This window comes from Hypanus sabinus, chromosome 7 (genome assembly GCF_030144855.1).
Source record: "Hypanus sabinus isolate sHypSab1 chromosome 7, sHypSab1.hap1, whole genome shotgun sequence".
NCBI classification, from domain to species: Eukaryota; Metazoa; Chordata; class Chondrichthyes; order Myliobatiformes; family Dasyatidae; genus Hypanus; species Hypanus sabinus.
Window position 1 is genome coordinate 160,284,049 of NC_082712.1, and position 16,865 is coordinate 160,300,913.

The 16,865-nt window shown below is 41.2% G+C and overlaps 1 protein-coding gene across 3 annotated transcripts in view; it reads right to left on the reverse strand.

Annotated features, from left to right (window-relative positions):
- Window positions 1–16,865, reverse strand: part of luzp2 (leucine zipper protein 2) — a 409,997-nt gene that overhangs the window by 195,679 nt on the left and 197,453 nt on the right. For 2 of the 3 annotated variants that reach the window (XM_059976014.1, XM_059976015.1), the window contains exon 2: window positions 16,567–16,672. The exons of the other annotated variant lie outside the window; for it this stretch is intronic. In XM_059976014.1, coding sequence (XP_059831997.1) covers window positions 16,567–16,672 — 106 coding nt within the window. The remainder of the gene's footprint in view (window positions 1–16,566; window positions 16,673–16,865) is intronic. 3 annotated transcript variants of the gene reach the window in all.

Consider the following 16,865-nt stretch of genomic DNA (forward strand, 5'->3'; position numbering starts at 1 on the left):
GGTGACTTGAGTCTCTAAAAAGTTCCATTTCTATTCTTATGCAAGGCCATTACCCTAAAAGTTCACTTTAATCTTCTTTCAAAAACTCAGGAGCATTTACTGGGTTCTATTAAAAATATAGACTTTAATTTATCATTATTTCAGATTGACTTAATAATTTAAAACTCGTGAATTTAAATTCCAATCAAACAGTCAAAAAATTCATAAATATTATTGGTATCAGAATTTACTCAAATTTGGCTTTGAAACTGAACCAAGAGGTCGAACGTGTTTAATTTCTCCAGAGCTGAACAACTTTTAGTAAGAGAACCGATGTAAAAATTCAAGTCATTTTTGAGAGCTGCAGGAGGTGAACTTTCTGCTGCATTCTTAAAGAGGGCCTTTTGTTCATAATTCTGGTTCACCAGGGTTTCCAGTGGCAGAATACCAACTTCCTCTGGCTGCTCTGTGTTCCTGCTGGAAATCTAGGTACTAAACCTGAGCCAGGTTTAAACTGGCAGAGCTTCAACAACATCATTCATTTGAATAGAAAGGAATGGCAGCTAAAGATAGAAGGAAATCCGAGTCATTTGCATTTATTTTGGAATTAATTTTGAATCAATTATAAATTTACTTAATCACTCAATAATTATATGTAGATTAATTTAATTATTTTACATGTTCCTGATTGTTTTAAATTTTTATAATATCTTATGATCATTAAGATCATGAATAATTAAAAATATGGCAGAATTTATTGGATACTCTTCAGTGACATTCAGAAAAATTACTCCTTTCAATGACTGATATGACTGGGCATGCAGATGAACTGTAGATGAACTGCTATTAAAGGATTGCATTTTACCACGGGAAGTTTTGATCAATCAGGTACCAGTTTCAAATAGTGAAATAGTGAAGTATTTTTAGCATTTTACCATTCACTAAAAGCATGGCTCCAAGATAGGTGTCTGAAAAGTGGGTTTGACTTTGTAGAGCATTAGCACCAGTATTGGGAAGGGAAGGGCTTCACCTGAACCATCCTGGGACTAAGGTCCTGACAAATCACATAACTAGGGCTGTGGATAGTGCTTTAAACTAAATAGCAGGGTGGATGGGTTCAACAGCTTGGAAAAAGATGGATAAAGTGGAAGGGAGGGAGAGTACAAGAGATGTCTCCAGAATAAAGTATAAGACAGAAAATTTAGAAAGGAATCTAAAATATCCTCAAGTAACGTGGAGACAAAATTGAGAAGAGTGACAAATACAAAACTGAATGTACTTTAATTGAAAACACAGAGTTTACTAAATAAGGTAGATGAACTTCTAGCATAGCTGTAAATTGGCAGGTACAGTATGACATCACAAAGTTGTGGTTGAAAAAACATCACTGCTGACAGCATAACATTGAAGGATACTCATTGCATTGGAAAGACAGACTGTTGTACAGAGGAAATGTAATGGCTCTGTTGATAAAAAAAAGGATATTACATCCTTAGAAAGAAGTGACATAGGATCTGAAGATGCAGAACCCTTTGGATAGAGTTAAGAAACTGCAAGGGTGATTAAAAAAAAAGCCCCGATGGGAATTATATGCAGATCTCCGAATAGTAACCAGGATGTAGGGTACAATGGGAGATAGAAATGACAGATAAAATTGGAAATGGGGGATTTCAATATGCAGATAGATTGAGAAACCTAGTTTGGAACGGGTACAAAGACAGGGAATATGGAAAATGCCAATGAGAGACAAGGAAATTCCACATTTGCTGTTGAGGAAGATTTGATAAAGGAGCTTAAAGGAGTCCTTCAGCAGCACTGATCATAATATGACAGAACTCACCTTGAAATTTGAGAGGGCAAAGCTAAAATTGGAATAGGAGTCTCACAGCAGAGTAACTACAGAGGCATGAGAGAAGAGATGGGCAAATTTAATTGGAAGTGGACTCTCGCCAGGCTGATGGTAGAGTACCAAGAGCTGGAGTTTCATGGAGTAATTCAAAATATGCAGGATCAATTCATCCCAAAGAATAAGAAGCATTCTAAAGATGGGATGAGGCAGCCATGGCTGACAAGGGATGTCAAAGGCAGTTAAATCAAAAGAGAACGCATACAATATAACAAAAATTAATGGGAAGCTAGAAAATTGAGAAGGCAGCTAAAAAAATCAACAAGGAGAGAGAAGATTAGATAAGAAGGTAAGCTAGCCAGTAATATTAAAGATGGTATTAATTTATTTCAGATATATAAAGTGTAAAAGAAAGGCAGGAGTAAACACCAAACCACTGGAAAATGGTGCTGGAGAGGGATCAACAGAGATTAAAGAAAAGGCTGACAAACTGAATAAGTATTTTGTATCACTCTTTGTTGTGGAAAACACAAAATTCCAAGTAAGTTAATTGTTGGACAATGTAATTATTGAGGAGAAGGTGCTTGGGAAGCGAAAAGGTTTGAAGACAGCAGAGCAGACTCGATGGGCCAAATGGCCTAATCCTGCTCCTATATCTTATGGTCTAAGATAGATAAGTCACCCGGACCAGCTGAAATATTGATGATGCATAGAGTTCCACAGCTCTCCCCCACTTGGAAGATCAGATCACAACCTGGCTCACGTCATGCCCTTGTTTAAGCCCAAAGTACAACACCAGCTAGACACCATTAAGATAATTTTAAAAATGGTCTCCAGAGGCCATTAAGGCTTTGAAGAGTTGTTTTGAGGTTTCTGACTAGAAACATATGCGAACCATATGGGGAGGACATTAATAGACTTACTGATTGCATCACTGGCTTCATCAAGTTCAGTGTGGACTCTGTAATACTATTAAGGACTGCTTACTGCATCCCTAACAACAAACCATGGGTCACCAGTGATCTAAAGGCTCTTCTCAAACACAACAAGAGAGCCTTCAGATCAGGAGGCAGGGAGGAATTCAAACATGTGAAAAGATCAAGGTGGCTAAAGAGGAATTCAAGAGAGAGCTGGAGAACAAGATGGGGCAGAATAGCATACAGGAAGGGTGGAGAAGCATGAAGAACATCACTGGCTTCAATCAGTCTAGCTGTAGAGCCTCGTAATGCAGCCATGAGTGGGTTAATAAGTTAAACCAATTCTTCAATAGGTTTGACAATGGTCCTCCTGTTCACACCCCTCTCAGCATACCAGTCCAACTGCTGAGGCACCCAATGCTCCCTCAGCACCAATGCCTCCCCTCCTTTCTGCTCTCTCCTCCCCTCTCCAGTTCAACATGCGGATGAACAACACAGGCTAGCACTATCTACCTTTTCGCTTTGCACCGACCATCCACACTTCTACATACCAACTGTTATTGTCCCAATCTTCGCCTCCCCCAACCTCCAACTTCCACCAACTCCTCAGTCACCACAGACTCACCTTCATTACTGAGCAGGTGAGAAGGGCTCTGGGGAAAATCAGATACAATAAAGCATCGGGACCAGAGGGTGTGAACCCCCAATGTCCTGAACCGCTCTGCACCGACCATCCACACTTCTACATACCAACTGTTATTGTCCCGATCTTCGCCTCCCCCAACCTCCAACTTCCACCAACTCCTCAGTCACCACAGACTCACCTTCATTACTGAGCAGGTGAGAAGGGCTCTGGGGAAAATCAGATACAATAAAGCATCGGGACCAGAAGGTGTGAACCCCAATGTCCTGAAGGAGCGTGCTGAGCAGCGGTGTGGAGTGAGTTCTCCAGCGCATTTTAAATCAGAATCTCAGCCTGGAAAGAGTCCCGACTGTGTGGAAAACATCATGTGTTTTCCCAGTACCCAAGAAGGGCCAACCAAAAGTCCTGAATCACTATCTTCTGGTGGCCCTGATGTCACATATCATGAAGATCCTAGAGAGGCTAGTTCTGCTTCACCTTCGACCACTTGTCAGATCAGCCCTTGGATCCCCTACAGTTTGCCTACCAGGAGCACATTGTAGTCAATGATGCTGTCATCTACCTGCTTAACAGACCCTACTCCAATTTGGATAAGCAGGGCAGCACTGTGAGGATCATGTTCTTGAATTTCTCAAGTTCCTTCAATACCATGCAGCCCTCATTGCAGGGGGAAAATCTCTGTTCACTGCATGTTGCCACTTTCATTGTATCCTGGATAATGGCAGGTCACAGTTTATGTGGCTTCAGAGCTGTGGTGTTGGACATGGCTATAAGTAGCACTGGGGACTCATGGGGGCTGTATTGGTTCCCGACCTCTTTACCCTGTATACCTTCGACTTCAGATACAACCCTGAGTCATGTCATCTGCTGAAATCCTCTGATCACTCAGCCATAGCTGGGTCAATAAAGGGAGGATGGGAGGATGAATATAGGACCTTGGTGGAGGACTTAGTCAAATGGTGCAAGCTGAATCATCTGTAGCTCAACATCAGCAAGACAAAGGAGTTGGTGATGGAATTTAGGAAGACCAAGTCTGCACTGCTCCCTGTTACTATTGATGGTGAGGACATGGATGTGGTAAGGACCTACAAGTACCTGGGGGTACACCATATGACTGACTTGAGTGAAGCACCAACACAGATGCTGCGCACGAGAAGGGCCAGAGTTGCCTCAGCTTCCTGAGGAGACTCTCCTTTGGAGGATGCCGGCCTCTCCTTCACTTGTTCTAGCAGTCTGTTGTTACCAGTACAATCTTCCATGTGGTGTTCTGGTGGGGCAATGACATCAGTATGGCTGATACCAACAGGCTCAATAAACTGATTAGAAAGGCTGGCTCTGCAATAGGAGTGAAATTGGACACACTGGAGGCTGTGGTAGAACAAAGGACCCTATAGAAAATCCTGGACCAATTCTGGACCATGATTCTCACCCTCTGCTTGCCACCTTGGCTGAACAGAGGAGCACTTTTAGTAATAGACTAAGACAAGTGCACGCTCCAAAGAGCACAACATGAGGTCATTCTTACCCTCAGCCATTAGGCTCTATAATGAGTCAAACTATAGCCAGTGAAGTGATGACCCCCTCCTGTTGGACTGTTTGAGGTAACTTAGTTTTTTTATTCTTTCTTATTTCTCGTCTAATATTTGTATATGTAATGCTACTGTGACACTGCAATTTCTTTTGGGATCAATAAAGTATCTATCTATCTATTTATCTATACCCCAGAGTTCTGAAAGATAGGTAAGAAGATTGTGGAGGCAATAGTAGTGATGTTTCAAGAATCAGTAGGTTTTGGAATGTTTCTGAAATACTGGAAAATCACAATTGTCACTCCAGTCTTTAAGAAGGGAGGGAAGCAAAGGACAGAAAATTATAGGCCAGTTAGCCTGCCTTCAGTTATTGACAAAAATGTTAACGTCCATCTTTTAAGGATGAGTTTTCAGGATACTTGGAGGCACATGATAAAATAGACTGAAGTCAACATGGCTTCCTTAATGGAAAATCTTGCTTGACAAATCTGATGGAATCCTTGAGGAAGTAACAGGATAGGGAAATGAGAGTCAGTGGATGTTGTTGATTTGGATTATCAGAATGCCTTTGAGAAGAGGCCACATCTCAGGCTGCTAAGCAAGATAGGAGCCCATGGTATTATAGGAAAGATCCTGGCATAGATAGAAGATTGGCTGACTGGCAGAAGGCAAACAGTGGATATGGAGGGAATTTTTTTAATAGTGATATCTAGGACTCTATTGAACACTATAATGTCTTGACAGTGGACTTGGAGAGGAAGTTTCCAAAAGTGAGGAATATTGGAGTAGAGAGCACAACCTCAGAAGACAAGAATGTCCCTTTGGAACAGAGATGTTGTTCTAAAGGATGGTGGTGAATCTGCGGAATTCACTGTCACAGATGGATGTTGGGTATATTCAAAGTAGAGTTTGATTGGTTCCTGATTAGTAAGGGTTCAAAAGTTACAGGGAGAAGGCAGAGAATAGGGTTGATGGGGAAAATAAATCAGCCATGATCGAATGGCAGAGCAGACTTGATGGGCAGATTAGCCTAATTCTGCTCCCATGTCTTATGGTATTATTGTCTTCATATATATCTAAGCAACACAGAATACCACATACAAGGAACAGGATCTGAGTTTAATTTAAATTATTCATCATTTTTGCTGTTTTATTTTATGTTTCTTTACTGTTGAATCCTATTACAATAAGTGTTCAAGCATACTGTTTGAAATCAAACTGGTTTAATACTTCAAACTGAATTACCACATTCTTTCTTTAAATGCCAGTGCTAATGAAAAAGAATGTTCAAACTTATTTTTAACATTTTACATATGTTGAGAAATAAGGAATAAAGATTCTGGTTAATATTTAACTGAGTTTGTTAAAGCCGAAGGCTTTTTGACTATTACTTATGTATGCTGTTAATATTACTTAACAGAAGTTGTTCCCTCTAAGGTTATAATTTCAGTCATTTCAGACACACCTATGAAAACTAACTGGTGGAAGTGTTCAAGGACATTTTCAATCTCTTTCTCTGCTGTTGTTGGCAGTTCCTACCTGCTTCAAAAGGGCGACGATGTTTGTTACCTGTGTCCAAGAAGAGCAAGGTGAGCTGCCTCAACAACTATGGCCCAGTGGCACTTACATCTACTGTGATGATGTGCTTTGAGAGGTTGGTCATGGCTATAACCAGCTTCTGCCTAAGTAAGAACCTGGACCTACTGCAATTTGCCTATTGCCACAATAAATCTGGAGTAGATGCAATCCCACAGGGTCTTCAGTCAGCCTTGGTTTGCCTGGACAATAGTAATATTTACATCAGGCTGTTGTTTATTGACTATAGTTCAGCATTTAACACACTCAGTTCTAATCAGAAAGCTCCAAAACCTGGGCCTCTGTGCCTCTCTCTGCAACTGAATTCCCTGACTTCCTCACTGGGAGACCACAGTCTGTGTGGATCAGAAATAGCATCTTCTCACTGACAATTAACACTGGCACACCTCAAGGATGCATGTTTAGTCCATTGTTCTTCTCTCTCTGCACCCGTGATTGCCTGGCGAGGCTGCTCTCAAATGGCAGCTATTAATGGCAAAATTTCACATGGTGATAAGGAGGTGTACGGCAGGGAGATAGATCAGCTAATTTGAGTAGTGTTACAGCAACAGGCTTGCACACAATCTCAGTAAAACCAATGAATTGATTGTGAACCAGGAGGGGGACGTCAGGGGAGCACACACATGTCCTTATTGAGGGACTGGCAGCGGAAAGATTCCAACGTATTGATGCAATTACAAAGAAGGCACAACAGTGGCTATATTTCATTAAGAATTTCAGGAGGGTTGGCATGTCACCAAAAACGTTGGACAATTTCTACAGATGTACTGTACAGAGCATAATAATTGGTTGGTTCACTGTCTGCTGCAGAGGGACCTCTGTACAGGATTGGACAAAGCTGCAGAAAGTTGTAAAACTAGCCAGCTCCATCATGGGCACTAGGTTCCTTGGCATTGAGGACACCTTCAAAATGCAATGCTAGTGAACCACTGAGGCTTTCCGTGGGCTGTGTGGACAATACTTTTAAATATGCCTCTTTTCAATTACTCCCAATGTTATTTTAAGTTCCTTCTAAGCAATGTACTTTTAAATAAACTAAATGATCTACAGATTTCATAATGTTCTGAAGAACTCAGTGGACCAAGTAGGTACGGTGCCTTTAACGGACCAAGGTTCATTGCCATGGCTGAAAGAGAGGCAGAAGAAGATGATTCAAAGCCAGGCTGAAATGCAGAGGAATGATGTCCCATCTACCTAGCATCTTGTTAGCAAATGTGCAATCATTGGAGAACAATATTGGGGATCTGAGGGCTAGATTGCTCTATAAGAGAGAAATGAGGGATTGTTACGTTCTGTGTCTGAGCGAGATGTGGCTTTCTCCAGGCATGCCAGATACAGTGATCAAACCGGAAGGATTCTTGATTTACCATCTGGTCTAAATTGCTGACTAGGAAGAGACAAAAGGTGGTGGTGTGTGTTTCATGATAAACTCCCAGTGGTGCTCAGAGGCAGCGGTTTGATGAACCCGTGTTTCCCCAACCTTGAACACAAATGATCAAATGCTGACCATTCTATTTACCAAAGGTGCTCTCCTCCATAATCTTGACCGCAGTTTACATACCACTAACCGCCGACTATAATCAAGCACTTGAGATACAGCATGATGCAGTCTCCAAGCAAGAAACAGTCCATCCTGATGTATTTCACATCATAACCTGATGCATTTCAACCAGGCTTGTTTGAAGAAAACCCTGCCAATTATCATCGGCACATAATCTGTAGCACCAGAGGTCATGACACACTAGCCCACTGTTTTACTAAGAAAAGGAATGCCTGTTGTTCCATATTCTGACCGTATTTCAGTAAATCAAATCGTTTGTCTGTCTTTCTCCTCCCTGAAATCAGGCAAAGCTCCAGAGATTAGGATAATAGAAAGGAGATCATGGGAGGCAGTGGAGCGACTACAGGATTGCTTTGAGTCAGTGAACTAAGCCATGTTCAAAGAATCATTGTGGACAGGCAAACACGAGGAAATCTGCAGATGCTGGAATTTCAAGCAACACACACAAAATGCTGGTGGAGCACAGCAGGCCAGGCAGCATCTATAGGGAGAAGCACTAATGACGAAGGGTCTTGTCCCGAAATGTCGACAGCGCTTCTCTCTATAGATGCTGCCTGGCCTGCTGCGTTCCACCAGCATTCTGTGAGTGTTGAATCATTGTGGATTTCATTTTCTCAATATTTGTTGCTTATTTATTTATTATCATTATTCCTTTTTTCTTGCATTTGTACGATGAATACACCATTGTTGGCAATGACCTTTATTAAAAGAGTTGTAGGTGAGTGTGTTCCCACAGAATCAATTAAAGTCTTTCCCAGTTCAGAGGCCCTGAATGAAATCCTGCTGAGGGCCAGATCAGAAGCATTTAAATCTGATGACCTAGAAAGTTACACGAGGTTCAGGTACGATTTCCAGAAATCATAGTCTGGTATGGAACCACCAATGCCCTTGAACAGAAAATCCTATAATAAGTAGTGGATATGGCCTAGTCCAGCTTAGGTGACTCCCTCCCCACCATTGAGCACTTCTGCATGGAGCATTGTTGTAGGAAAGCAGCATCCATCATCAGGGACCCCCACCACCCAGCTTATGCACTCTTTTCACTGCTGCAATCAAGGAGAAGGTTCAGGAGTTTCAGGGCTCAAACCAGCAGGTTCAGAAACAGATATTACCCCTCAACCATCAGGCTCTTGAACCAAAGGGATGACTTCACTCAGCTTTACTTGCCCCATCACTGAAATGTTCCCACAACCTATGGATTCACTTTCAAGGACTCTTTACCTAATTTCTTAATATTTATTGCTTATTTATTTATTATGATTATTTATTTCTTTTTATATTTGTACGGGGACCTGAAAACACACACTCAACATTTCAGGAACAGCTTCTTTCCCTCCACCATCAGATTTCTGAATGGAGAATGGGCCCATGAACACTTTCTCATTATTCTTTCCTCTCTTTTTGCACCATTTATTTAATTTTATAGTTTGTGAAGAAGAAGAATTTCAGGATGTATATTATATACATTTCTCTTACATTAAATGTACCTATTGAAACTTATATATTTCTTACAGTAATTAATAGTTTTTATTACCATGTATTGCAATGTACTGCCGCTGCAAAACAACAAATTTCATGGCATATGCAGTGATTTTAAACCTGATTCTGTTTCTAATTTCCCTTCCAAATTGTAAGCTTATATTCTGTGGGAGCTTAAGTTAAATGTTCTCTACTAAGGTAATGGAAGTGAGACTTAATACTATTGCAGTTAAATTAATCAGCCTTCTTGGACCTTGAGGAATGTCAGGATGATCAACATATCTCCCTAGTGAAAGACATTACAAGACTAAAAGATGAAAGAGTAACTGAAGAATGAGGGAAGAGAGAGAATTTGATTCAATGAATTCAGTGTGTTGAATTAGTTACAGAAAGAAGAAACAGGAATATAAAAAAGTTGAATTAAAGAAAGAGGAAAAAAGAATAAAAATGCACTGACATTGAAGAATAAATGTAATTCTCATAAAGCAATTTAAACATGAGGGAATGATTCTCTATAATCACAAGTGTTCATCTTTTGGCCACTGGTTGGTCATTAATAGTTATCACATTGTTAATCTGTGATTTGCACTGTTGGTTAATTACTACAACAGTTTCGTACAGATCACGGTGAAGCCAAGGGCAAAATGAGCATCAGTCTTTCACAAGCAGAAGGCTATTTCTTTTCTCGCACGCAGTCACTAGACTGTCCCTACATAGGTAAAGAGAGCCCTGTTTCAGCACCAATTTCTGTTCATCAAGGGAATTTTGCTTGTTCCTCTCGTTCCCTCCTCAAATTCTCACTTACAGTCATAGAAAATGACAGCCACAGAAACAGCTCCTTCAGCCCATCTAGTCCATGCTGAACTTTTATTCTGCTTAGTTCCATTGACCTACTCTCCGACCATACCCTCTGTTATGAGATCTTCAGGAAGCAAACCCAGGTGTGGAGTAAACTCGTGACTTGAAGGTAGAAAGTAACAATGAGGATTTAATTGAAAAATAAAACCAAGGAATAACAAATGACCCAGAACATACTTTATTGAGAGGACTAGAATACACAGAACATTAGTTCACTCTGAACCAAAATTCAGGTGTTAGTGATGAATGATAGTCGTGATGAATTTAAATAATGCATCTAGCATGGTAAGCCCATGTGTAGCAACGTCAAAACGCAATAAACCAAAAACAGGATGCATGAGGACCCCCTTTTCAAAGAACAAGCAGCACACTAAAAAAACAAGGAAAACTTAACGACTCTACCAGTCACTTAACAAGGTTCACGGTAGAATGAATCCATGATGCTCAGGTGCTTGTGAGCGCGAGTCTCTCTGCTGCTGGTCCAAAGAGTTCATGATAGGACCATCCCTCCCCCCATGGTCAGCAGCTGACGGGCTATAACTGCTATGATAGTCCATAATTAACTGAGGATCCAAAATGTTATTGGAAAGGAACCCAGAATCTCTCCGCTGGGTCATAAACCCTCCCCATCTACAAGGTACTGTTGTCATGGTCTGGATTGGTTCCCCTTTAAATTTAGTCAGGTTGCGATCCGGACCATTGACGACTTGTTCCCTTTTAATTTTGTTTCACGCGTCCCTTGAGCTTGGCAATCAAGGTAATCTACCCTCGACCCGAACTGGCGGCTTATAAGCCCCTGGCTTTAGCCGTTCGAGGCAAGAGTGATAAGAAGCCTTCGCAAGTCGCCGCTGCCACCACGACAAGCCAGAGTGATCCAGCCCACATCGGAGTACCAGCAATTCACCTTCCTTCGCCAGAGTGGGTCCGGGCAAGGTCAATCTACCAGGGGTGAGTTGAAAGCGGAGTCCTGACTCGATGTTTATGCCCCTTGTCCATGTCTACCCATCGAAGAAATCCCGGCTCACTGCCTGAGTGGAAGGCAGAGTCCTGACTCGATGTTCCTACCCGTTGCCTCAGTCGGGCAGGTCCGGCTGGACCTTTCTACCCATTGCTCCCCAAGGGCCGTGGCGGTCCCAGTCCCCAGGGTCGAAAGCTAAACCCGCTAGCTCAGACAGAACAATGAACGTGGTCACCTTTGATGCTAGGCCTAATGCTGCTGGTGTTGGGAGTTGCTCATTAAAATTGATCTGGCCTTTGACCATGTTTACCTGAACCCCTTAGCCAACTCAATGACTGCAGGGACATCTACCTCAGACTCTTTTTCCAGGAATAGAGTAAAACTGCAGCTGAATTGACATCCCAACGGAGCAGTTTAAAAGATTATCATGCGCATTCTTTGCCCAAATAAGATGGTCACTTCATATAATTGGGTTTCCTGAAACCAAACACCTTAGGGATTTTTCCAAATCCTGGTTCACTCTCTGTCTGCCCATTCTTTCACAGATGAAACCCAGAGGATGGGCTAACAGTATCCTGAATGAGTTGACAAAAGGCCTTCCAAAATTTAGACATGAATTATGGACCACGGTCCAAAATGATATCCCAGGGAAGCCATGTATCCAGAAGTTATCTTGTAACATAAAATTGGCCATCTCCAAAGCCATAGGAAGCTTGGGAAGAGGGACAAAATGGCATGCCCTTGAGAATTGGTCCACCACAACCATAAAACAATATTCCCCTGGGATGGAGAAATACTAATGATAAAATCCATTGAAATATGAGACAAGGAAGAATGGGAATAGGTAAAGGTTGTAAGAGACCTTGGGGTGGTGATCTAGGTTCTTATTTTCGACACACACATTGCACACCGAAACATAGTATTTGACATCTTTGTTTATGCCTGGCCACCAGAATTGCCTGTTAATGAACTCTAATGTGCAAAAAACACCTGGGTGCTAGACTTTGTTCAGTACCTTGGAGCTCCCAATTCAATCTCTTGGAGCAAACCACCTCGGGGACAAAGACACAAACAGGAGGCAATGCCTGGATTGGCCTCCCATTGTTCCTGGGACTTCTGCACAATAGATTTGATCTCCCATCAAATGGGAGCTACTAGCCTTGAAATGGGAAGAATGGTCTTTGGTACTTCTTCCATCTCAGGTATATCAAACTGAGAGAGTGTCCAGCTTCTGAGTCTTGGAACCAAGTCCGTTAAGTTATAATAAAATTAAACCTATTGAAAAAACAATGACCAACATCTCTGCCTCTTTGCATCTTGGATATAAGCTAAGTTTTTGTGATCATTCCAAACAACAAGGTGATATTTTGCCCCCTCCCCTCCATTCTTTAAGCATCAGCTTGACAGCAAGCATCTCTCCGTTGCCAATGTGATAGTTGATCTCAGCAGCAGAAAGACACTTGGAAAAGAAGACACATGGGTGTAACTTCTTATCAGAGGCGATTAATTGAGAGAGCACAGCTCCTACTCTGATGTCAAGGCATCAACTTTCACAACAAAAGATAGTTTCAGATCGGGGGAACAAGTACTGATGCAATGGCAAATCTATTTTTAAAGTCATAGAGAGTTCTTCTCCCATAAGGCTATAGATCATGAAAGGGCCCTGCCCAAAAGCAGTGAAATTATGTCGGCCACATTACTCCTGTCCAACTGGAACTTAGTGCATTTTAACTCAAATACTAGAGAGCACTGATTTAAGAAACCATGGAAAGACTTGATGTCTTCATTGTACAGCTCTGGAGTTGCATATTAATAGACCCTTCAAGTTAGTCCTGGACAAATGTAGCAGGGCACACAGGTGAATGCTCAGAACCAGAGATAATCCCCAAAGAACATAAATATTGCCTACCAGTTTCAGAGACTTTCTGTAATGATGCTAGTATCTCCGGGAGTAAATGTTTATGCCAAAGAACTGCCTCTCCTTGGCAGGTCAATGCCGTATGTAATTGATCAATCACTACTGGGTCTTCGATAGCTGAGTCCTGCTGTAATTAGATCTTCAGGCGAACAAACTCAGACATTGTGTAAACTTGAGACTCCAAGGTAGAAAGTAATGACTAGGATTTATTCATAAAACATAACAGAGGAATAACAAATGACTCAGAGCATACTTACTCACGAGGATCAGAGTGCACGGAATGTTAGTTCACTCAGAAACGCAAATTTAGGACTCAGCGATTAATGCTCGTCATGACAAACCTATATTGTGCATATAGCACAGAAACCCCATGCGTATCAAAATTAAAACTCAATAAACTAAAAACAGGATGCTTGAGGAACATTTAAAAAACAAACCGCGCAAAAAAATAACACAAGGAAAACCAACTGCTGATGGCAGGCTCTCGGCCTATAATTTTCTGGCTTAGTCTTATTGACTTTCTTAAACTATAAAACAACATTAGCTATCCTCCAATCCTCCAGCAACTCACCTGTGACTAAGGATGTTTTAAATACCTCTGCTATGGCCCCTGCAACTTCTGCACCTGCCTCCCACTAGGTCTGAATGAACACTATGTCAGACCCCGGGGATTTATCCAAACTAATTTTCCTCGGGACAGCAGGCATTTCCTCTTTCATAATACATATACAGGCAATGACCTCACTGCTGTTTTGCCTTACTTCTAAAGATTCTATGTCTATCTCTCAAGTAAACGTAGATGTAAAAAATCCATTTAAGATCTCCCCCAACTTTTTTAGTCTTTTGGCTCCAGGCCTCAGTATCTCTTGAAAACTAAGATTTCCTAAACTTCTTATTCTTGCCTTTTATTCTGCCAGGAACATACAAACTCTTTCCTTTCAAAATTTCACTTGTGAAGGTCTCCCACTTAACAAGCACATATTTGCAAGAAAGCAACCTGTCCCAATCCAGACTTGTCATTACCTTCCTCATACCATCAAAACTGGCCTTTCCCCAATTTAGAATCTCAACCTGAGTACCAGACCTGTCCATCTCCACAGTTATCTTGAAACCAACGGCATTATGATCACTAGATTAAATGTGTTTCCCTACATATACTTCTGCCACCCACCCTGTCTCATTCTCTAATAGGAGATTCTGCACTCACACTAGTTGGGACCTCTTTGTATTGATTAATGTATTGGTCTTGTTCCCATTTCTAATGAAGCACCCTAGACTTGGAACATTGACTGCTTATATTTGCACACCTGCTGAAAGAGTATCCAGCCGGGTACAGGTATTGATTATAACCAGTGTTTTGATGACAAACTTTGCCATTTTCATCAGGGATGATGCCTGGGCATGTCTAGTTTAGTGGTACTTATACCCCCACCTGTACCTGGCTGGAAGCCCAAGAAAAGTTTATTTGTGAAATATGTTGGGAAAGCATCTGACCTGCTGAACATTTGCAGCATTTTCTGTTTTTTTGCTTTAAATGGGCTTGCTTGATATCATTGTTAAAAAGCATGAAAAGGGTGCACTTTTAGATTTTTCTTCAATCTTATTTATTTCAGATTTGATTTGTTCATGTTATTGCCGCATAAGTTTAATTTGCACTTAATAAGCAATTTCATCATTTCTGTTTTCCTCAATTAGAAGGAAGTAAATACCACAATGCACCTAGAAATGCCTTTTAAGTATTCAAACCACAAAACATTGTATTAAATAATACTGCTTGTCTTGCATCATTCTTGTGAAACACTTCATGTCACGATAGGTGTACAGTGGCACAAAATGCATCATTTTCATCTCTGGAACTGTGTTTCAGATTTGGTCCAAGCCAACCTATCTTTGTTCACAATTAAGGATTTCAGATGAAGATATCTGGAACAGTTTTTTTTTAATTTCCAGGTAGGCTAACAAATTATTTATGCAGTAAGGAGCTAACCAGCCAACATTACTCAACAAGGGCTTGGAAAATTGCTCTCCTGGGATGGAATGTTCTTCTAAGTTTATGGTTAATGGCTGTCATAAAGGAATGACAAATGATGCCGTAAAATGCATTCAATCTATAATGCTACCATTGAGTATTATGGCTCAGAACAGAACAAAAATAGAAAATACCTAGACAAAAAAAATATGATAGTCAAGTAAGTCATATTTGGATGCAACACACATTTCAAAGAACAATATATACTACAATATCTTTTGAAAGAGGCCCATTACTTTTCTGCAAAAGTACTTGTGTCATTAATCACCAGGCATACAATAGACAATAGACAATAGGTGCAGAAATAGACCATTCGGCCCTTCGAGCCTGCACCACCTTTCTGAGATCATGGCTGATCATCTACTATCAATACCCGGTTCCTGCCTTGTCCCCTTATCCCTTGATTCCCCTATCCATAGAGAGAGAGAAAAAAAAAATTTAGTTGTTTCTTTTTTCTCTCTCTCTGCCTATCACTCTGCCTGTTCTCCATCTCCCTCTGCTGCTCCCCCCTCCCCCTTTCTTTCTCCCGAGGCCTCCCGTCCCATGATCCTTACCCTTCTCCAGCTCTGTATCACCTTCGTCAATCACCTTTCCAGCTCTTAGCTTCACCCCACCCTCTCCGGTCTTCTCCTATCATTTCGCATTTCCTCCTCCCCCAACTACTTTCAAATCTCTTAATATCTTTCCTTTCAGTTAGTCCTGATGAAGGGTCTCGGCCCGAAACGTCGACAGTGCTTCTCCTTATAGATGCTGCCTGGCCTGCTGTGTTCCACCAGCATTTTGTGTGTGTTCTTTCCAATGGAATTGGGTGAGACCAGAACTAGAGGTCATGGGTTAAGAAGGAAGTGTGAAATGATTGAGATGAACATGAGGGAGAACTTCTTCACTCAAAGCATGGTGAGATTTTGGAATGAGCTGTCAGCAGAAGTGGTGGCTGCAGGTTTCATTTCAACATTTAAGAGAAATTTGGATGGGTACATGGATGGGAGTGATATGGAGGGATACACTCTGGGTTCAGGTTGATGGGACTAGGCAGAATAAGAAGTCAGCATGGCTGAGGGGCTTGTTCCTGTGCTGTAGCGTCCTATGACTCAATGATTCACAGTATACTGCAACATAATGTCCCAGCTTCTAAATTCAATGCCCTGATTTATGTAGTGTCAAGGGCTGTCAATAGTTGCAGTTGCTGCTTCCTCCCCATTATTTTATAAATGTCGTTAACCACGGTGGTGCTTTCTAACCAGCAGATTTACCTTCATTCCTTGCAAGTCTGTTGCTGATTTTGAGAGCTGATGCAGGAGGCTGCTTTTTTCCATTGAAATCTGTTTTAGTTTGCTTTCCAGATCTTCGTAACCCCGCCTAAAGAATAAGAAATATTGAACAACTAATAATAAGCGTATTGTGACTTAACTATATTCACAATTGTAGATTTTATTTTTGTTTATTTATTTAGAAATGTAGTGCAGAACAGGCCCTATTGGCCTAGCAAACCACCAGTTTAACCCTGGTCTAATTCTAGGACAATTATCCTACTAATTGGTACGTCTTTAGA